The sequence below is a fragment of the Schistocerca americana genome, chromosome 1, assembly GCF_021461395.2.
Source record: "Schistocerca americana isolate TAMUIC-IGC-003095 chromosome 1, iqSchAmer2.1, whole genome shotgun sequence".
In the NCBI taxonomy this organism is placed as follows: Eukaryota; Metazoa; Arthropoda; class Insecta; order Orthoptera; family Acrididae; genus Schistocerca; species Schistocerca americana.
The window spans coordinates 309,374,361-309,397,011 of record NC_060119.1 but is presented as its reverse complement, the minus strand read 5'-3'; the positions used below and the strand labels follow the sequence as shown (position 1 = coordinate 309,397,011).

At 45.2% G+C, this 22,651-nt stretch overlaps 1 protein-coding gene across 1 annotated transcript in view; it reads right to left on the bottom strand.

Annotated features, from left to right (window-relative positions):
• The window catches only part of LOC124545826 (serine proteinase stubble), a 742,896-nt gene that overhangs the window by 200,913 nt on the left and 519,332 nt on the right, over positions 1–22,651 (bottom strand). The window contains exon 3 of the mRNA XM_047124815.1: positions 18,223–18,318. Within this exon, the coding sequence (XP_046980771.1) occupies positions 18,223–18,316 (94 nt within the window). The 5' untranslated portion in view covers positions 18,317–18,318. The remainder of the gene's footprint in view (positions 1–18,222; positions 18,319–22,651) is intronic.

Genomic DNA, 22,651 nt, shown 5'->3' with positions numbered 1-22,651 from the left:
ATTGGTTCATCTCCAATCGGAACTTTGTGCTGTGTTATGGGTATTGTCTTCAAATGGCCGTGAGTATTAAACATATCCTCGAGTTCCTACAACAACTTCTCCAAACCTACTCTCGCGACACCCTCAAATGATCCACTTTTGCACACAATTCAGATGTACTGATGGTTTGCTTCTGGCTGTGTTTATTTGGCGTGCCTAGATCATTTTCGTCTAGCAAGTCTAAATTAGCAACTAATGACCCCTTAACCAAACTTAGTGATTCTACCACACTCAACATGCAAACAAGTAGTTCCATTCGCACACACATCCAGATTATTTTCCAGCTGCCTTGAGGTGCCTTGTCATATGAATGGAGCCTTAATGATTTTGCCTGCAGTTTAATTGGTTTGTTCTACGCTACTGACGAACCTTGCGACAGTATGTCACTGATGGCAATTTCTCCCAGCTGGAAGAATGTTCCCCGTGTTCTACCGCGCATCGCCGAAAGTAGATTTCAGCAAGATGATTAAACGAAAATCCAACTCTGTACAGAATGGATTACGAATGTGATAACCTCGTTGTTCTATGTAACATCATCAAGCGATGTAGATTAGGGGCAGACCCTGAAGAAACAAGAGTGTTAAAATTCACTTTCAATCTCATCTACAGGTACATACAGGCTGGTTCACCTGCCCTACCGCTGTCGCTTTATGCAACCCGCAAAGTTATATCTGTCCTTCAAAAAACACACGGGAGATTTTCATATTCTCTTGCTACATTAAAACTATTAGGCCAACAGAAAAAAATGAACATTGTGTTGGACATACTGGATCCGCCATCTTAAAAGAGACTGCAACCATGCATGCTGGGCCAGGATGCCTCAGCCAATAGGGCAACGTCCCTTCTCCCATTTCTGGATTTCCCACTATTTATATCTTACACAATTGTCTTATGTTTTAGGAGAAGGGAAAGAGGGGAAGAGGTGACCTTTGATTTTGATCTACGGGACGGACAAGGCAGCAGTGCAGAGTGGGCCACAACATACTTTCTTCCATTACTATCGCTTGGAAACTGCACTTTAAGCGTGCCTGTTTTGATGACGTCTTCGTAGAATTTCAGTGTTCAAAACAGTGGACTGAAATGACTTAGAGTACCCCAAATTTGTGAAATTCAAATAAAATAAGCCAGCTTTGCTTGCTCCCTATAGTTCACTTGATGAATAGTGGGAAATACATTGATAGACTAATATGTGTAACATCTATCACCTTACACGGTGCTGCATTTCATTCTCACTGGACAGGTGGCCATACCTATTGTAATGCGTTGCAGAATGACACTAGATAAACTGGTTCCAGTTAATCCATGCCTTGGTATAGTGATACTTTCCCCAAAGCCACAGCAGGCGGACAGGTGAGGCATACTTCACTCTGAATGGGGTTTCTCATTCAAAAACTGACTGACAGCTGATGGAAGCTGATGGGAGCCGTCAATTTCTAAAAGACCTAAGACATATCAGCAAAGGCTATCCCATCATAAACAAACAGCTGCTGATGAGCTGCAGCCTTTCTGGCGCTCCAGGCACGCAGAGAAGCACCTAGAGGATTGACAGCTGTTTTACCAAGAAAATCTGGCGTGTAATCCGTTAGGGAACTGGCTGCAGTGAATGGATGGTGCTGCGACAGAAGTTGGTCAGAACGCCATGTGCTGCATGCCAGCCGCCAACCAGGGACTATCTGAAGTGAGATCGAAAAGACCAGCACCCTGAGAGGGTGGAGTTATCCAGAATCGATCGTTCACTGAATGGCATTGCAAACTGAGTCCTCCAATAACAAGTCGGTACGGTGGGAAATTCAGCACCCAGAGGGCAAGAGAGGGGAAAGAAGAACACAATTCATGAGCTGGCTCATTAAAGAGATCATTCGGAGAGTACTGAGAAACAAGTTTTGAAGTCACTAAGAGTCATTTAGAGAAACAATGAGAGGTTCATCTTGGAGATGTCTTCGGAAGATTTTCATACGAGGTCAAGTGATTTGTGAGTAGTTTCACGTAAGGCATTCTTGAGGCATGGCAGCCTGTTCTGTACTCCGTTTTCGTATTCTGAGTCTGATTCTTCCATTTACCCCATGTCTAATGCCATTTTATGATATTCTCAGTTTCGGATGCAAGAACTTCCGACTGTTTCCACTACCTGACCGCGCCCCCCTCACCTCCAAATGTAGCTTTGACGCCACGTCTGCAATCTAATTATTGCGGACAGCATATGTCGCACATACATCGGGAGCAGCGAGCGGCCGTTCCAGTTGGGACCTACCGCCGAGTGACAGCGTCACCTGGTGAAGGATTCAGCAGGGAACAAGGAACACTGAATGTGGTAATATTTATTGCAAATTTATAGACCTGTTACCTAGTGTTTTAAAACAGGTCGTACATCTTACAATTTTCATCTGTCACCTTTTTTGTAGGTTTGTCTAGTTTTATTGCAGTATTTGACAAATATAAGTAAAATTTTGTTGTTTTAAGAAGGATGTGAAAAGATGATAATAGGGAAGAGGGATTTGTTAGTGGCGTTACCGATTGTGAATGGTTTCATCGAGCTGTTGACCAGCAGTCACAACAAAAATGTGTAGTTCGTTCTGATTCATAGTTGTACGTGTCTTATTTACGTCTTCCCCTTCCTCCTGCTCCACTGTCACTCTATGCATGCGTCGTTGTCCACCCCCTGGAGATTATTGTTACGTTGGATGTAGGTCTACCTGTTTTGTCGTGCCCGCAGGTACTGTTCATATCTTGTTTTTGAAATACTGTTTGTTAATGCACCAAGGTGCGTCCATTGCCCTTCGTCTCTTAGTGCTGTGCGTGTATGTAGTCTAAGTGTGGTGTTATGTCTATTGTTCGCGTATTGCCCGCAGAAGGCAGTGTGTTCTTCCCCGAATGTTCATGTGTGTATCTGCCTCAGACTAACGCGGTATAAGTGCGTGGGGTAAGGTCTGTACCCAATTAAGAAATGTAGCATGTGCAGTCTGTATCGATACACTGGTTATTGTGTGTACCTTATCTAGTTTCTCCATCTTTGACGAGTACCTAGCTCTGTATTTGTGATATCTATAGGGCATATTCCAGGCACCACACACAGTGCATCCAGTGAGGTGGTGCCGACGGCTCCAGATAGCCAGGATACGACTCTGAACTTGTCTGACTGGTGCTTTCTGGAGACCAGGTTCAGTGTGCGTGCCCTTGTGCTAGATGCGGAGCTGAGTACTAATTCGAAGAGTTCACAATGGTATGGCCATATGACTGATAGAGATAGCTTGTATTGCTTTGAATGTATGCTCACTGGTTTATGTCGTATTTTTTCTGCTTTGTCTGCTGTTAGCCTTATATGTTCGTGAAAATTCAATTTTTCATCTATATGTACCCCAAGATAGAGTATAACAGGTGCTCGTTTGATGTTTGAGTCCCCTGTTTTAACCTAAAGATTCCTTTGGAGTGATACTTTCAGTAATGTGTATATTGTTTTGTTTTCGGGTCTCGTGAGTTTGATGTTGTGACGCTATTGTGTAATTGTTTGTAGTGTTCCTCTGGCTTCCTCTTCTAGCTGGGCTCTGTTGTTTGCAGCGACTACAACTAATAGATCATTGAGGAGGCGGCAATTCCGTCTAACCAGTTATCCCCATATAGAAGTTGTAAGAGGGGTTCCCTTGCTTTATCCCAGAAAATGGGACCGCAGATCGACCCTTGAGGACCGCCTTTGGTAATCTTTTCAATTACTTTCTGGCCGCCATTCAACTACTTGGTCTTTGCAGTAGTCTAGGAAACTGTTGTGCGGTAATTGAGATACATCCAAATGTCCTAGTCTAACCTTTGAAACATTCTGGGCCACCAGAGATTATCGAATGCCCCAGCGATGTGAGTCATTATTGCAATAGCGTATTGTGGTACACCGAAGAGCCAACGAAACTGGTATACCTGCCTAATATCGTGTAGGACCCCCGAGAGCACGTAGAAGTGCCGCAACACGACGTGGCATGGACTTGACTAATGTTTCACGTAGTGCTGGAGGGAACTGACATGAATTATGCAGCGCTGTCCATAAATCCGTAAGATACTAGGGGGTGGTGTCCTCTTCTGAACAGCATGTTGGAAGGTATCGCAGATATGCTCAATAATGTCCATGTCTGGGGAGTTTGGTAGCCAGCGGAAGTGTTTAAACTCAGAAGAGTTTAGCAATTCTGGACGTGTGGGATATCTCATTGTCCTGTTGGAATTTCGCAAATCCGTCGGAGTGCACAATGGACATGAATGGATGCAGGTGATCAGACAGGATCCTTACGTACGTGTCACCTGTCAGACGTGCCAGGGGTCCCATATCACTCCAACTACACACGCTCCACACCATTACAGAGCCTTCACTAGCTTGAACAGTCCCCGGCTGACATGCGGGGTCCATGGATTGATGAGATTGTCTCCATCCGCCCGATATAATTTGAAACGAGACTCGTCCGACCAGGAAACATGTTTTCAGTCATCAATAGCCCAATGTCGGTGTTGACAGGCCCAAGCGAGGCATAAAGCTATGTTGTGCAGCCACAGCGGTACTGAGCCTCACGCACATGAGCCAATACGTGCGGTTGTCTTTGAAGTATTTCAGTCGCTTCGTGGACTCCAGCAACACGGTCCTTCGCTGACATTACAGGTATGCCATAACCCAGAATCTTCATACTGCCCCACAAAAAATGATTGAGAGGTGTCAAGCCTGGCGACCGTGTTGGCCATGGAACAGGTCCACCCCCACCAAATCATCGATTGAGATATGTGACAATGAAGTGATTTCGCACATCGACGTCACAGTGTGCTGGAGCTCCGTCGTGTTGCAGCCACATGTCCATCCGAATATCTAGGAGTATTACATCCAATAGTGCAGCATCTGCGTGCAACTTCCCGGCTTCCATGAGGCGTCTTTCGATGACCGCGAACGTGGAATGGTGTGGGATACGTCTGTTGGGAAAACGTTCCGCACACAATATCGCAGCAGTTCACCCATTGCAATAGGCTTTGCCGTATACAGGCACCATGTACATCATGTCCGCAGCTGTGTACTGGTATATGTTGCACTGCTTTCAGCAACAATACTGGACTGACAGTAACACAAGGTTCGCAGTAGGATGCACATAAGGACTATGTGGAGGAATGTAGTGCACGCAGGAGAATGTTATTAGGCGTCTTAGATCGTCGATCTGCAGTACACAGATGGCTGAAGGGTTGCATATCTCTCGTATTGATGCACCGGGAGGATGGGAACAAATCGTTACATGTGTTCGTTCCCAGATTTCGACATTCCCCAGCGCCCAAGCCTGCGTTTCCCAATATAGGTTCCTTGTAAAAAACCAATAAGCGTGTATCTCACATTTGGAACACAGCTAAAGTTCAGAATTAAGGTTAAATAAAATTAATCAATCAATAAAAAACACGAGTGGGCATCTATTAGGCGTGCAGAGGATAGCTGTTTTGCGTTTTTTCATGGTAAATACATTCGAAGACAAAAAACGGTGACGCACCACGAAGGAATTATCTGACTGGGACGGAAATCAGTAGGTGCAATGGAAATGTACAGAAAAACAAATGATTTCAGTTTCAGGAAAATTGGATGTTTGGTTCAAAGAAAGGGCTTGAGCAAGCCAATAACGCTTTGGTCGCTCCCTAGTCCTTATAAAAGAAGTTATTCAGCTGGAATTGATTGAACAGCTGTTGCATGACCTCCGAAGGGGTATCGTGCCAGATTCTGTCCAATCGTCGTTTTACATCGCTAAAATTACACCGCTGTCCGGGGCGTCATTTCTTTTCATAACAGACCCGTTTGGCTGTCTTTCGCGGCACCCTTACAGCACAGCGGTACGTCGACGATATTCTACGCCCCATTTTGTTACCCTTCACGGCAAGCCATCTTCGAATCACAGTTCAGCAAGATAATGCACATCCGCACATGACGAGAGTTTCGACTGCTTATCTTCATGCTTGCCAAACCCTACCTTGGCCAGCAAGCTCGCCGGATCTCTCCATAAATGATAATGTTTGGAGTGTTATGCGCAGGGCCTTCCAACAAGCTCGGGATTTAGACACCTAACGCGCCAGTTGGCCAGGATTTGGCACGATATCCGCCAGAAGGACATGCAACAACTGTGTAAATCAATGCCAAGTCTAATAACTGCTTGCATAAGGGCCAGGGGTGGACAAACACGTTACTGACTTGATCAGTTCGTGAAGCTCTTTCTCTTGAATCGATAATTAGATTTTTCTCAAATTGTAATCACTTATTTGTCTGTACATGCATATCGCGTCTACCGATTTACGTGTCATACGGATAATTCCTTTGTGGTGTATAGTTCTTTTTTGTCTTACAGTGTAATTCGATCATATTTCCGGGACGAAAAGTGGCATCTTTTCTTTAAAAAAAAATTAATAATACATCTTTACAGCATGAAAGAAAAATCTACATTAAAATGTACCCACAAAAGCCTAAATTAAATTTACACTCCTAAAGAACCATTATTGCGTTTTTACTGCGCGCTGTGCCTTGTCTTAGGTTTCCTTTTTCTCTCCTGGTTTGGGTACCAATGCTCCTGGTGTCCATCGTCCCCGTCGCTGCGCAAATTATTATTCATCGGCCTAGTGGGCGGGCTGCTGAAAACCGCCCGCCGGCTCGTCCCCGGTTTACGGTCTGGCGCCAGGCCCACTAGTCATTAGCGGCCGTAATGTCGCCGCCAAACACGCCCTAACGCACCGCCGCCGGCCGCCGGCTGCACATTCAACTGTCTCCTGCTACAGAGCGCCACCCATAAAAAATATCCCCAATTACCTTTACAGTACTGTATACGAGCGGCTTTGGGAAAATTTCTCAGCCTAAGATTTAGGGACTGTTTATTTAGGTCAGAAATGTACACGTTTTTCACAATGACCCCCTTTAAGTAAACGCACTAGGCCTAAGAGTAGCCAGTACATCTCGTCTCTGAGGCGCAGTTTCGAAGGGCATACAAAACACTAACCTGACGCTGCTGTAAGCTCCTTAGTGCACCTCACACGTTTCCAGTTTTTGGTTGAGAGTACGGTCTTTTGACTAGTTTCATCTCACTTACTTCATCGTTCTGTCGTGTACCGATCTCTTCATCTCAACTGTGTTCATTCTTTATACAACGCAATATATTAAGGTAAAGTTTAATATCCAGTAATGCCAAAGTCATCTGAGTAGGTACTCAGTCTGTGTTCAATAGAGAAGGAAATCTCGTGGTAACCAGTCCCATGAATTTATTTAAGTAAACCACGGAAAACTTTAATCAATTTGACCGAATCTCATTCCTCAGCAATACTTTCCTCATATCAGCCTCTGCGCTACATCACTCGGTGTGCAGCTTAGCACTCATTATCATTGTAGTGTTAGTACTTTTACGAGTTGTTCAATCTCTTACTTAAATACTCTTTTGACCTATAAGAAAGATTGTTCAGGTAAAAAAAAAAAAAAAAAAAAAAAAGGAAAACGAAAACTCAGTCCTAGATCCCTTTTTTGTAATGCGTAGTGGTACAGATTTTGTGCTGTACCACTGCGGATTTTCCCGCATCCACGATTCATGATAAAGTATGCTACACAATATGTTATATACGAACGTTAATGAGATCGGGCGAGAGCTGGGGGTTGTTCTTCGCGCGGCACGGTAATTTCACCGCCGGGGTAAATTATCACCTGGTACTCGGACGTCTGCCGCAAGAGGAAGTCCGAAGCCGTGTCAAATCTCCTGCGGCTATTATTAATATCCACTGATACAAAATGAACAATGTATGAATGATTGAATTTATTAATCTTCTGACTAGTTTGTTTTGGCTTGGGTAGCTCATTTGGTAGAGCACTTGCCCGCGAAAGGCAAAGGTCCCGAGTTCGAGTCTCGGTCCGGCATACAGTTTTAATCTGTCAGGAAGTTTCATATCAACGCACACTCCGCTGCAGACTGATAGTCTCATTCTGCTTTGAATTTAAATAGTGGAAAATCGTAATAGTACACTGTTCTTCGCTTTTAACCACAAAGTAATTATCATTGTGGATATTTACATCGGTACAGGCTTATATCCTCACTGAAGTTAAGCCCTCCGGGCGTGACCAGTACCGCGTTCTGTTGGCTGATTACCCTTTGCCTGTACGGCGATTGGGAGAAAGGGTGGTGACGTGAAGTCCCTGTTCACCAGTCTTAGCGTCAATGGCTTGGAATGAATTCCGAACCTCTCCGCAGAGTCTCATGAAGTGACGGCATGTGACACTTTTGATCGGGATCTGTCCTTCGGATGTGGATGTTTAGCTCTGTTGCACCCTTGGTGCTATTCGAGAGGAGTAGGCCATGTGCCAGCACTAGGTTTCACTTATCATATACTCTTATACATAATATACTCACTCTTTGGGGAAGGAAAGGTGCCAACTTGCACGAAGGACAAGAAAAACCCTTGCGATTAGTTGCCTCAATCTGCCCTTTGGGGCTTTAGGCTTACATCCGCAAATTTAATATTACTGCTGATATATATCTCCATATTTGAGCAGATCCATTTGGACAATAAATTAAGCCCTTGGTGTTTACGTAGTGCAGACATTAGACATCTGTACCTTCAAGAGCTGCAGCACTCGAAAACATAAAAAACGACGCACCACGAAGGATTTCTCCGAATAGGACAGAAATTGCTAGATGTGATGTACATGTACAGACAAACAAATGATAATTTCAGAAAAACTGGGTGATTTATTCATGAGATAGAGTATGTCAATAAAGTGTTGATCCACATATAACCCTTACTCAAGCAGTTATTCGGCTTAGCATTGATCGATAGATTTGTTGCTTGCCGTGAGAGGGTTATCGTGCCAAATTCTGTCCAATTAGAGATTTATATCGTCAAAATCCCCAACTGGTTGCAGGGCCCTGCCCATAATGCTCCAAACGATCTCAGGTGTGGAGAGATCCGTAAACCTTGCTGGCCGGCAAGCACGAAGATAAGCAGTTGAATCCCTCGCCAAGTGCGGGCGGAATTAGCTCGCCGAAATGTAAGTCCAGGACGGCTTGTCATGAAGGGCAACATAACGGGGCATGGAATATCGCGACATACCGCTGTGTTGTAAGGGTGCCGCGGTTGACAACCGAAAAGGTCCTGCTATGAAATGAAATGGCACCCCAGACAGTGACTCCTGGTTGTCGGGCTATATGGCGAGAGGCGTTCAGATTGGTATCCCACCGCTGTCTGGAGCCTATCCAGAAACGTCTTCACTGGTCATCGAGGCTCACTTCGAAGTGTGGCCCATAAGTTGCAGCAATTCTAGTCCAGTCAGTGAGATTCCAGGCCGAGGACATGTCTGGAGACGCCCTGGACAGCGGTGGGATACCAACCTGACTATCGACTGCCATATTGCCCGACAGTCAGGAGTGACGGTCTCGGGTGCCATTTTACTTCATAGCAGGACCCCTTTGGTTGTCATCCGCGGCATCATAATAGCACAGCGGCATGTCGACGATATTCTACGCCCCGTTTTGTTGCCCTTCATTGCAAGCCGTCTTGGGCTTATATTTCAATAATACACACAGCAAAAAAAGTTTTGCATCACTTCGGTTCCCAGAACTCTTGAAGATCGACGTTGACTGTGTATATTGTATCACAGACGCAGTCCCTTTGACTGTTCAGAGATGTCACTAAACTCGCCCAAAGATGTAAACAACCATGCATGAGCACTCCCTATTAGACGGAGGGGGTCCGACGGCCGATCAGTTCCAATCATTCCACCAGGAACGAGGTACACGGCTCGTGTTGTCTGTTGTTCAACCATGCCAAGACGGTCAATACCGCGGTTCGATCGCGTCCGCATCGTTACTTTGTACCAGGAAGGGCTCTCAACAAGGGAAGTGTCCAGATGTCTCGGAGTGAACCAAAGCGATGTTGTTCGGACATGGAGGAGATACAGAGAGACAGGAACTGTCGATGATATGCCTCGCTCAGGCCGCCCAAGGGCTACTGCTGCGGTGGATGACCACTACCTGCGGGTTATGGCTCGGAGGAACCCTGACAGCAACGCCACCATGTTGAATAATGCTTTTCGTGCAGCCACAGGATGTCATGCTACGACTCAAACTATGCGCAACAGGCTGCATGATGCCCAATTTCACGCCCGACGTCCATGGCAAGGACCATCTTTGCAACCACGACACCATGCAGCGCGGTACAGATGGACCCAACAACATGCCAAATAAACACTCAGGGTTGGCATCACGTTCTCTTCACTGATGCCTTCAACCAGACAATCTTCGGAGACGTGTTTGGAGGCAACCCGCTCTGGCTGAACGCCTTAGACACAGTCCAGCGAGCGCGGCAAGGTGGAGCTTCCCTGGAGTTTTGGGGTGGCATTATGTGGGACCGACATACGTCTCTGGTGGTCATGGAAGGCGCCGTAGCGGCTGTACGATACGTGAATGCCATCCTCAGACCGATAGAGCAGCCTTATCGGCAGCATATTGGTGAGGCATTTGTCTTCAAGGACGACAATTCGCGCTCCCACCGTATACATCTTGTGAATGACTTCCTTCAGGATAACGACGCCGCTGTACTAGTGGCCAACATCTTCTCCACATATGAACCCTATCGAACATGGCTGGGATAGACTGAGAAGGGCTGTTTATGGACGACGTGTTCCACGAATCACTCTGAGGGATCTACGCCGAATCGCCGTTGACGTGTGGGTCAATCTGGACCAACAGTGCTTTGATGAACTTGTGGGTAGTATGCCACGACGAATACAGGCATGCATCAATGCAAGAGGACATGCTTCTGGGTATTGGAGGTACCGGGGTGTACAGCAATCTGGACCACCACTTTTGAAGGTCTCTCTGTATGGTGGTACAACATGCAATGTGTAGTTTTCATGAGCAATAGAAGGGATGGAAATGTTTATGTTGATCTCTATACCAATTTTCTGTATAGGTTCCGGAACTGTCGGAACCGAGGTGTCCGCAGCTCGTGGTCGTGCGGTAGCGTTCTCGCTTCCCGCGCCCGGGTTCCCGGGTTCGATTCCCGGCGGGGTCAGGGATTTTCTCTGCCTCGTGATGACTGGGTGTTGTATGATGTCCTTAGGTTAGTTAGGTTTAAGTAGCCCTAAGTTCAAGGGGAGTTATGACCATAGATGTTAAGTCCCATAGTGCTCAGAGCCATTTGAACCATTTAAAGGTTTTTGAACCAAAGGAACCGAGGTGATGCAAAACATTTTTTGATGTGTGTGTAGTTTCCGGCGAGGGTTTTTACTGCCAAACCCTACCTCAGTCAGAAAGGTCGCCGGATCTCTCCCCTGTTGAGAAGATTCGGAGCATAATGAGCAAGGCTTCCCATGGAACTCGGGATTTTGACGATCTAACGCACCAATTGGAAAGAACTGGGCACGACATCCATCAGGAGGACACCGAACAAATCTGTGAGTGAGTGCCAAGTCGAATAACTGCTTGCATAAGGGTCAGACGTGGACCAACTCATTATTGACTTGATCTATCTGTGAAGCTCATTCTCTTCAATAAATCATCATTTTTTTCTGAAACTGTAATCATTTGCTTGCCTGTACATGTACATAATATCTACCGATTTACGTTTCGTTTGGATAATTTCTTCGTGGTGCATCTTTTTTTTTTTACCTGTTTTCACTCTGGAAACGTTTGGAAAGTTAGCATTCAGAGACACCGTTAGCCGATGCGAAAGTGGAAATCAACTCTGAGAACCTTGTGCATGAATTAGTATACGCAAATGGAAAATTCAGTAGGAGTTAATCTGCTTTCCGCGTAAGAAAAGATGGAAAAGCACGAGAAGTAGGTGTGCTGTTGAAACGTATGAGTGGGTAAGGTGCGGGGGACAGTGATGGAGCTGGCGGACGTTTGGCGTTAAGTCTCCGGCGGGTGACGCGGCAGGCGGACTCCCCGGTAACTCTGCCGTCACCTTCACGCATAATGCGCGCGGCGCGTGCAGGAACGTGGCGATCGCTGCCTTTGCGGCGGCCGCCGCCGAGGCAGGCGCCGGACGGGTCCACAGCCGCTTTACATTCCGGCCGGAATCTGGACGTGGTAGTTTGCGCTACCCGGTCGTTTGTTTCGCCGCAGAGTCGGACGTTTTAGTCCGCTACTGGTCTTTTATTTTCTTTTTCACGAACATTCCATTCCTTACGTTGATACAAAGGAGCAGTAATTCTAACTTCCCGTATTCGGAGGGCTTCTTTTTATGGAGATATCGAGGACATTATCTTTTTTATACACACTCCGGGACAGAAAGATTGCGACACCGTAAATAATTTTTCAGAAGAAGCATAAAATATCTAATAGCGGTATAGTTAAATGTCAAAACTTGGGATTAATACAACTACATTACTACTAAACGAAACAGGTATTTTGTGAGGCCATCTGGAGCTATTGTTTACGTCGCAGAATCAGGCCTGCGACTAGTTTGACAGGTAGGTGAAACACTACACGCCAGGCTCTTTTGACCCGTGGCAGTAATTTACTGATGCTGATTTCAGCACACAGATGGCTGTCTAATTACTGTGTGAACGTATCCGCAAATATGCTAAGTGGCTACACGCAATACCCCTGCGCAAGGGTGTAGTGGCAGAACATGGTAATTTCCTTGAGGACCTGTCTGCTCGGAGCTCTGTCTTAGGCGTACTGACTTGCTTGCCCATCCCGGTTGAGCTCTTAATCTGGTCTGTCCACCATAAAGATGAGCGTCCTCTAGGTCTTCGGTCGTCGACTTTTCCCTCTGTCCTCGTCCTTTCAATTTGTCTTTTGCCTTCTGGCAATGCGACCAAAATATTTTACCTGATTTTCTTTGACAGGAGTCAAGAGTATTAGTCTGATGCCGAGGTGCTTGAGGATTAGAGTTGTAAAACTACCTAGCCTACAATAACTTTATCTTGAAACTCTTCCATTTGGTCCGTGATTGCATAGAAAAAAATGGGAATTGTGAGTCCAAATTGATGCAAAAAACTTTTTGTTATTTATTTGTTTATTTCAAAATGCTTCAAATGGCTCTGAGCACTATGGGACTTAACATCTGAGGTCATCAGTCCCCTAGACTTAGAACTACTGAAACCTAACTAACCTAAGGACGTCACACACATCCATGTCTGAGGCAGGATTCCAACCTGCGACCGTAGCAGCAGCGCGGTTCCAGACTGAAGCTCCTAGAACCGCTCGGTCACAACGGCCGGCATTATCTTATTTATTCCCAAAAATAGTTTCAACGACAAATATCGCCATCATCAGTGGGTTATTTAAATGTACAACATGCAGAAAATGGCACGGACAAACACATTACTGCATTTGTACTGTCTGTTTTTTGAATATACTTTTCTGTGGATACTTTCATACTACCTTTCTCATTTTACGTTATAGCATGTTTTAGGACTTGTCGCTGTTTGCGATATATTTCTTGTTCCCGTTTCTTTCCGGCATACATCATGTCATCTGCAGCTGTGTGAACGGTGATTAGTAAACAAATACTAAAACGTGAACTTACGTATGCAAGCGTTAAGCAAGTTGGATTGCGGTAGCGTTGTGGATACAGTTTTGGTGTGTACTAGGCTGTTGCTTAGTTAGTCGTGTATTGGCGTCCTTTGGACGGCTTGCAGCTATTTTTATAGACAGAAAAGCCAAACTTTCGCACTTTGTTTATGATCGAAAACATTACGTCATCTTGCTGTTCCCGTGTGTCGCGAGAAGTGTATTGCATGTTGCGACAATGCTGTGAAAACTGTAGCGGGAGTCCCGACGACTTCTGTTCCTTATTTGTGTCTATGTGTGTGATGGGGGAGTGGTTCTTTTGGGTGTGTGTGTTTTCTGTTCTGTACACCGGGTCAGTTCTCTCAGAGCGGTAGTGTGTTGTTGCCAAGTGTTGTGTTTTCATTTTTTACGTATTTACCTTCCACTATAGCCTTTTGCATGTAGTAATTTTCTTCTATTGTTAGTTGTCGGTAAAGACTTTTTCTGTGTTTCATGATGTGTACATAGCTTTCGATGTTAGTGTGGTTATGGATTTGGTTCATTAGGTGTTCTGGTAAAGTTGAATGTGTGCTGTCACTCTTTAGAGCTCACATGTGCTCCGTGTACCTAGTTGGGTAAACACCCTTGTTTTATTCCGTCGTAAATAGCAACGCATGTCGGTGTCGTATGGCGTTATCGGCTCGGATACCCACGGGGTGGGTTCAACCACCTGGACGTGTTCTTCCTTCACGCAAATTGGCCCTTTCCTTGCGTTTATTTAAAAACTTTGCCGTATGCGTATTTGTGTAGGTAAGCGTAAAGAATGCGCGTATAGTGTAATGTTATATGTGTGTTGCGTGATGATGATGATGACTATGATGGTGAGAATGGGGAGAGTGCAAGCCGGTGTTGGCAAATAGTACTCCTCTCGAATAGCACCAAGGGGCCTGCTGAGATTATCGTCAACAGTGTCAGTTGGCATCACGTCATGAAACACTGGGGAGATTTGGAATTTAAAGCAGAACACTGACGAAAAGACTGGAGACGAGGAGCCTTACGTCATCACCTCTCCTTCTCTGCCGGCCAAGTACTGGTAGTTAAAATTTTATCCAACTCCAGGATTCGAACGGCTTAAATCCAAGTCTAGCGCCAACAAACAGGCGTGCGTTAGCGAGCTCACTTCATTTTTTTCTGTTGTCTTAGCCATTTCGGCTATTTTTTATTTAAATTTTTTAAATTTTTTTGTCGCCTTAGTCGGCGCTGGCACATAAGCCATAATTTCCCGAATTATCACTCGCAGGGAAAATAAAATTCGACGTTAGGCATTGTCGGGTGTTTGTTTCCCTATGTGCCTTAAATTGTAAAACCAGATTGAAGGAGGAGAAATTAATAATATTGTCATTTCCTACGACGTGGGTTCTTCCTATCGACGTAGCTCAGAAACAGTCAAATTAATGACTTATAAAATTACTACACAAATATTCATTCGAAAACATTACCGCAACTTAAGGTACGAGGCACTGGATACAATGTGATGCTTGTAAGCAAGCTTTCGTCAAGTGAAACAAAATTCGTAGTGGGAGGCATTTTGCCATATTAGATCAGCTTTCATTTTAGTAACAACATAACAGTGTTTCTCGAGTAATAACGGAAGAGAAAAGAATGAGTATTCTCGTTCTAAATAGCATAACTGTACTCCTTATGGTAGCCCACATAAAGAGCACGTAATAAATTGTAAAACTAATCCTTATGTTTGTTATTCTTCTGCAACTTAAAATGCTCTTCTGCAATGTAAAACATGTGTTCTTCTAAGTTCGACGTTTTGTTTCTTAGCACGTAAAGCACAAACTGTCCCATGAGCCATGAATAACTGTTACTATTTCTGGACGAGTAACATTTCCATTTGGGTTCCAAAACTTTAGTTGTGGCTACGGAGACGAGTTTCGTGAGGGGTACATACTTACAGCAGTGACGTTAACTAGGGTCGTACTGATAACGACACGGCCGGCCGGTGTGGCCGTGCGGTTCTAGGCTCTTCAGTCTGGAACCGCGTGACCGCTACGGTCGCATGTTCGAATCCTGCCTCGGGCATGGATGTGTGTGATGACCTTAGGTTAGTTAGGTTTAAGTAGCTCTAAGTTCTAGGGGACTGATGACCACAGCTGTTAAATCCCATAGTGCTCAGAGCCATTTGAACCATTTGATTACGACACGCGATTATTATTAGAAGCAAATACGAACAACGGGTGTTAATTCTACAACCAATGAATGCGTCCGACTACCGGCATTATTAAATTATGCCCGCACCTAGTGACCGCGCGGTTAGAGCCGCCATGTCACGAATCGGGCGGCCACTCCCGCCGGAGGTTCGAGTCCTCCCTCGGGCATGGGTGTGTGGGTTGTCTTTAGCGCAAGTTGGTTTAAGTAGTGTGTAGGTCTAGGGACCAATGGCCTCAGCGGTTTGGTCCCATAGGAATTCACATACATTTGAAGATTTTGAATTCAATTTTGATAACAACTTGCTGGTAGAGAGCTAAAAAGGAGCTCGTCAGCATTCCTGGTATACACTGAAATTGCCGCCCCACAATACGGCAGTATGCCGCTGCAGGATCCAAAACGAAACAAAACGACGCGGACCATCGATAAGGTGGAATACGCTCCGTAATTTTGTTTTGTTTGCACTCCTGTAGCGTAATTTTATTTTTGTGAGGTGTTAATTCAAAAAATGATCAAATGTGTGTGAAACCTTATGGGACTTAACTGCTTAGGTCATCAGTCCCTAAGCCTACACACTACTTAACCTAAATTATCCTAAGGACAAACACACACACCCATGCCTGAGGGAGGTCTCGAACGTCCGCCGGGACCAGCCGCACAGTCCATGACCCTCAGCGCCCGAGACCGCTCAGCTAATCCCGTGCGCCGGCCGGAGTGGCCGTGCGGTTCTAGGCGCTACAGTCTGGAACCGGGCAACCTCTACGGTCGCAGGTTAGAATCCTGCCTCGGGCATGGATGTTTGTGATGTCCTTAGGTTAGTTAGGTTTAATAAGTTCTAAGTTCTAGGCGACTGATGACCGCAGAAGTTAAGTCGCATAGTGCTCAGAGGCATTTGAACCGTTTTTAAATCCTGCGCGTCAGGTGTTAATTAAAACTATACACACGAAATAACACTGGTCGTGTGACGAGGGCCTCCCGTCGGGTAGACCGTTCGACGGGTGCAGGTCTTTGCATTAGTCGCCACTTCGGCGACTTGCGCGACGATGGGGATGAAATGATGATGATTAGGACAACGCAACACCCAGTCCCTGAGCGGAGAAAATCTCCGACCCTGGCAGGAATCGAACCCGGACCCTTAGGGTTGACATTCTGTCGCGCTTACCACTCAGCTACCGAGGACGGAAACCAGATGGCAGTTATAAGAGTCAAGGGGCACGAAATGGAAGCAGTGTTGGGAAGGGAGTAAGACAGGGTTGTAGCCTCTCCGCGATGTTATTCAATCTGCTTATTGAGCAAGCAGTAAAGGAAACAAAAGAAAAATTCGGAGAAGGTATTAAAATCCATGGAGAAGAAATAAAAAATTTGAGGTTCGCCGATGACATTGTAGTTCTGTCAGAGACACCAAAGGACTTGGAAGAGCAGTTGAACGGAATGGACAGTGTCTTGAAAGGAGGAAATAAGATGAACATCAACAAAAGCAAAACGTGGATAATGGAATGTAGTCGAATTAAATCGGGTGATGCTGAGGGAATTAGATTAGGAAATGAGACACTTAAAATAGTAAAGGAGTTTTGCTATTTGGGGAGAAAAATAACTGATGATGGTCGGAGTAGAGAGGATATAAAATGTAGACTGGCAATGGCAAGGAAATCGTTTCTGAAGAAGAGAAATTTGTTAACATCGAGTATTGATTTCAGTGTCGGGAAGTCGTTTCTGAAAGTATTTGTATGGAGTGTAGCCATGTATGGAAGTGAAATGTGGACGATAAATAGTTTAGACAAGAAGAGAATAGAAGCTTTCGAAATGTGGTGCTACAGAAGAATGCTGAAGATTAGATGGGTAGATCACATAACTAATGAGGAGGTATTGAATAGAATTGGGGAGAAGAGGAGTTTGTGGCACAACTTGACAAGAAGAAGGGACCGGTTGGTAGGACATGTTCTGAGGCATCAAGGGATCACCAATTTAGTATTGGAGGGCAGCGTGGAGGTTAAAAATCGTAGAGGGAGACCAAGAGAGGAATACACTAAGCAGATTCAGAAGGATGTAGGCTGCAGTAGGTACTGGGAGACGAAGCAGCTTGCACAGGATAGAGTAACATGGAGAGCTGCATCAAACCAGTCTCAGGACTGAAGACCACAACAACAACAAGTACCTGCACATGGGTTTCAGGCTGGATCCCCCATTTACGTTCGATGATGAGGTGCTAGTCCAGAGCCTCGACAATTCTGTTCGTGTGTAAGGGGGAATTTAAAGTAGACTGGGGTGAGAGTGAGAATTTGGATCGAGGAGGGAGACGTGCCAGGGTGATACGTCCAGTTGCGTGAACTACTGTGCCAAGGTAGCTTAGTGGCTAAAGTACGTGCCTAATAAACAGGAGACCCGTGTTCGAATCCCGGCCTTGGTACAAGTATTCACTCGGCGCTTCAGTCTATAAACATAAAATTAAAACCGTGTGAGTGCCACTGGTGGAGTGGGAAGTGGTGCCCTTCAGAGTACTCACTGTGTCCTCGCTGCAGCGACCTGAGCGCGCAGGCGGCGGGCGGCGGCACGAGCAGCGACACGGCGCCCACCACCAGCACCCACCGCATCCTCATGCCTGCAACACACACGCAGCAGTCACTCTCACCTGTAAGGCTGACACTACGTCCGGCTCAGTTTTCCTGTAAAAATTATGTGTGCCAACTTACGCAATAGCGCATAAACAGTTTGTGACATTTTGGGACTGCATTGTTAAAATTTATAGACTATTGAGTAATTTAATGTACAACGTAACATAATACAGGGTGCGTCAAAAAAAATTATACGCACTTTGAACTGTCATAGACAATTTATTTCCCGTTCTACAAGGTTAAATATCTGTGCGAAAGTAATGTTATGTTTCTTCAACAGGTGGCAGCAGTGGCAAGGAAGTAACTGCAACATGGCGGACGTGCGTTTGAGCTTTGTAGCGCGGAAGCAGATAATTAAGTGGTACTGGCAGTTTGAGAATGTAGCTGCGGTTCGAAGACAGTGGAGAAGTGAGTATGGTACCTTCAAGGTTAACAATTACACTTCTGCGAGACAAATTCGAAATTCGTGAAACAGTGTGTGATGTGCATAAAGGTCGATCCGAGCGACCTCGTACAGCTACAAGTGATGATTCCACAACTGCGGTCTTGGAACTGTTTCAGCGTTCGCCTCAAAAATCTTCAAGGCAAGCGGCACGTGAGAGTAATGTAAGTACTAGTAGTGTGCTACGCATTCTGAAGAAAGGCAAGTTTCGTGTGTACATTCCAAGGCTGGTGCAACAGCTAAGTGACGACGATCTAGATCGAATGGGTAGCATAATTTGGTCGGATGATGCCCAATTCAAACTCAATGGAACTGTCAATAGGCACAATTGAGTGTACTGGGCTGAAGATAATCCTCACATTACAGTTGAAAAGGCTGTGAATTTGCCTGGTGTAAATGTGTGGTGTGGTTTGTCTGCAAGGGGACTCATTGGGCCTTTCCGCTTTGAAGGTACTGTTACTGGAGAAACGCACCTAACAATGCTTGCTGACTTCATATTCCCTGCCATTCGTGCATTATACGGTAATGATGCGTTTTATTTCCAACAAGATAGCGCCCCGCCGCACTATCATAGGGACGTACGAGCATTTCTGGATCACAATGTGCCAGGCCAGTGGATAGGACGCAGAGGACCAATCGAGTTTCCTGCATGCTCTCCAGACCTCACGCCACTGGATTTCTTCTTATGGGGCACAGTAAAAGATGAGGTGTACAAACGTAAACCACGTAACCTGGACACACTTTGGAATGAGATTCAGGCGGTGTGCGCAGAAATCTCATTGGACACTTTGCTACGATGTACGGAATCAGTGGTGACTCGTACTCAGAAATGTATTGATGCTGAAGGCCACCAGTTTGAACATTAATCACATTTGCAAAGTACATTTATTTTGCCAATTGGACTTTAAGCTTTCCATTTCCAGAAATTTAACATTGTAGAACGGGAAATAAATTTTCTATGACGCTTCAAAGAGTGTAAACATTTTTTGACGCACCCTGTGTATTACAATACACGGACGAAAAAAGCGGAGCACCAAAAATTAGTTAAGGGGCGTAGGACGCCAAACGGGCCGACTTGGAGCAGGAGAGGCACCAGAGGACATTTTAATTCCAGCTGTCCATACTTTTACAAATAAATTCATAAAACTTTGTCAGCATGACCAGGAAGGATTCAGGATTCACACTCATAGCAGTGGAAGTTCAAACACATAACAGAATAAATTTTTTTATGCTTGTGAAATTTCAGGTTTTTTCACTTATTGTTGGCTGCATTTGTTGATATAGGTACACTTTTCTTCATAAGTAACAGAGATTGTTCGATGAATTTTGCGCAGCATACAAACCATACTTACAGGTGCATGAAAATCTAGAATTTTCCAAATCTATAAAAAACTGTCGTAAAAATTGAGGTAATTAACTATAAGAGTTGAGTTTTTTTTCTAAACATGGAGTTTAAAATGCAACAGCTCATTCATTTTTTCATAACTTAAATAAATTCTAGAGTTTCATATACCTGTAAATATGGTTTGTGTGCTGTGCAAAATTCATCGAAGAATCTCTCTTACTTACGAAGAAAAGTGTACCTATAGCAACTAATGCAGCCAGTAGTAAATGAAAAAAAATGATGATATTTCACTTGTAAAAAAAATTATTTTGTTATGTTTTTGAACTTCCACTACTATGAGTGTGAATCCTGAATCCCTGCTAGTCATGCTGACAAAGTTATACGAATTTATTTGTAAAAGTATGGACAGCTGGAATTAAAATGTCATCATATTTCGGCGATACATTTGTACATAGGTAACACATTTAAGTGATTAACATCGCAAGATCACATGTTAATGTTGGGTTGGGTTGTTAGGGGAAGGAGACCAAACAGCGAGGTGATTGTTCTCATCGGATTAGGGAAGGACGGGGAAGGAAGTCAGCCGTGCCCTTTCAAAGGAAACATATCGATATTTGCCTGGAGAGATTTAGGGAAATCACGGAAAACGTAAATCAGGATGACCGGACGTGGGACTGAACAGTCGTCCTCCCGAATGCGAGTCCAGTGTGCTAGCCACTGGGCCACCTCGCTCAGTCACATGTTAATGTAACCACGAGTCAAGTCACTGCAAATGTGAAATGCTGGTACATTAATAACACATGTAGCCGCGAGAATGTTGAATGCAAGCATGCAAAACGGCATGCACTATGTTGTACAGGTGCCGGATGTCAGTTTGTGAGATGGAGTTCCATGCCTGTTGCAATTGGTCGCTCAATACGAGGCGGTTAATGCTGTTTGTGGCTCATGCTGAACTTGTCGTCCGATGATGTCCCATATGTTCTCGATTGGAGACAGTTCTGGTGATCGAGCAGGCCAAGGCAACATGTCGACGCCCTGTAGAGAGTGTTGGGTTACAACTGCGGTATGTGAGCTTCAACAGAAACAAGCGTAACTTCAGGTGTGCCCCAGGGCAGCGTAATAGGTCCACTGCTTTTCACGATTTACATAAACGATCTGGTTGATGGTACTGACAGCGGCCTTAGACTGTTTGCCGATGATGCTGTAGTCTACAGGAAAGTAGTATCACACGAAAGTTGTGAACAAGTCAATGAGGATTTGCAGAAAATAAATGCGTGGTGTAATGACTGGCAGTTATCTCTCAATATTAGTAAGTGTAACCTACTGCGTATAACAAGGCGAAAATCCCCATTAATGTACGAATACAAAATAAATGCCCAGTATTTGGAAGCGGTAACATCCGTCAAGTATATTGGTGTGACTATTCGAAATGATCTCAAATGGAATGATCAGATTACACAAGTTACTTGTGTAACGGGTAAGGCGAACTCTAGATTGCGGTTTACTGGTAGAATGCTGAAGCGATGCAGTCCTTCAACAAAGCTTACATTACGCTAGTTCGTCCAGCCTTATTGTTCCTCTGTATGGGACCCTTACCAGTTGGGTCTGATTCAAGAGATTGAGAAGGTCCAACGAAGAGCGGCAAGGTTCGTGACTGGTACATTTAGCCATCGCGAGAGCGTTGCAAATCTCATAGAAAGTTTGAAGTGGGACACACTTGCATATAGACGGCGTGCTAAACGGAAAGGGCTACTCACTAAATTCCAAAATCCGATCTTCACCGAGGATGTAGAGCAACATTATTACCACCAACTTTCAAATCGCGCAATGATCACCATTCAAAGATAAGGGAAATTAGAGCTCGTACTGAGGGGTTCAGACAGTCGTTTTTCCCCGCGCTTTCCGCGAGTGGAACAAAGGGGGTAAATTAAAACTTTGGCGCGAATTGTGCCCTCTTGCCACACACCGCTTGGTGGCTAGCGGAGTATATCTGTAGATGTACATATAGAGCGTTATCCTGTTGGAAAACACCCCCTAAGATCCTTTGCATAAATGACACCACAGCAAGGCGAATCACCCAACTAACATACAGATTTGTAGTTAGAGGGTGTGGGATAGCCACAACATTGCTCCTGCTGTCATACGAAATCGCATCCCAGGCGACAATTCCAGCTGTAGATCCAGTGGTGTAGCACGCAGACAGGTTGGTTACAGGCCCTCAAGTGGCCTCCTTCTAACCACCACACGGCCATCACTGCCACCGAAGCAGAACCTGAGCTGTCCGCAACGTCAGCCTTCCAATGAACTCGCGCTTGACACCAATTAAGTCGAAAATGGCGATGGTTTGCGGCCAGTGGAATGCACGCTACAGGGCATGTGACTCGGAGCTGTCCCTGATGTAACAGATTTGTAACAATTCGTTGTGTCACTGTGGTGCCAACTGCTGCCCAAAAGCTGCTGCAGACGCAGTACGATGCGCCAGAGCCGCATACCGAACTCGATGTTGTTCCCTCTAGGTAGTGCCATGTGGCCG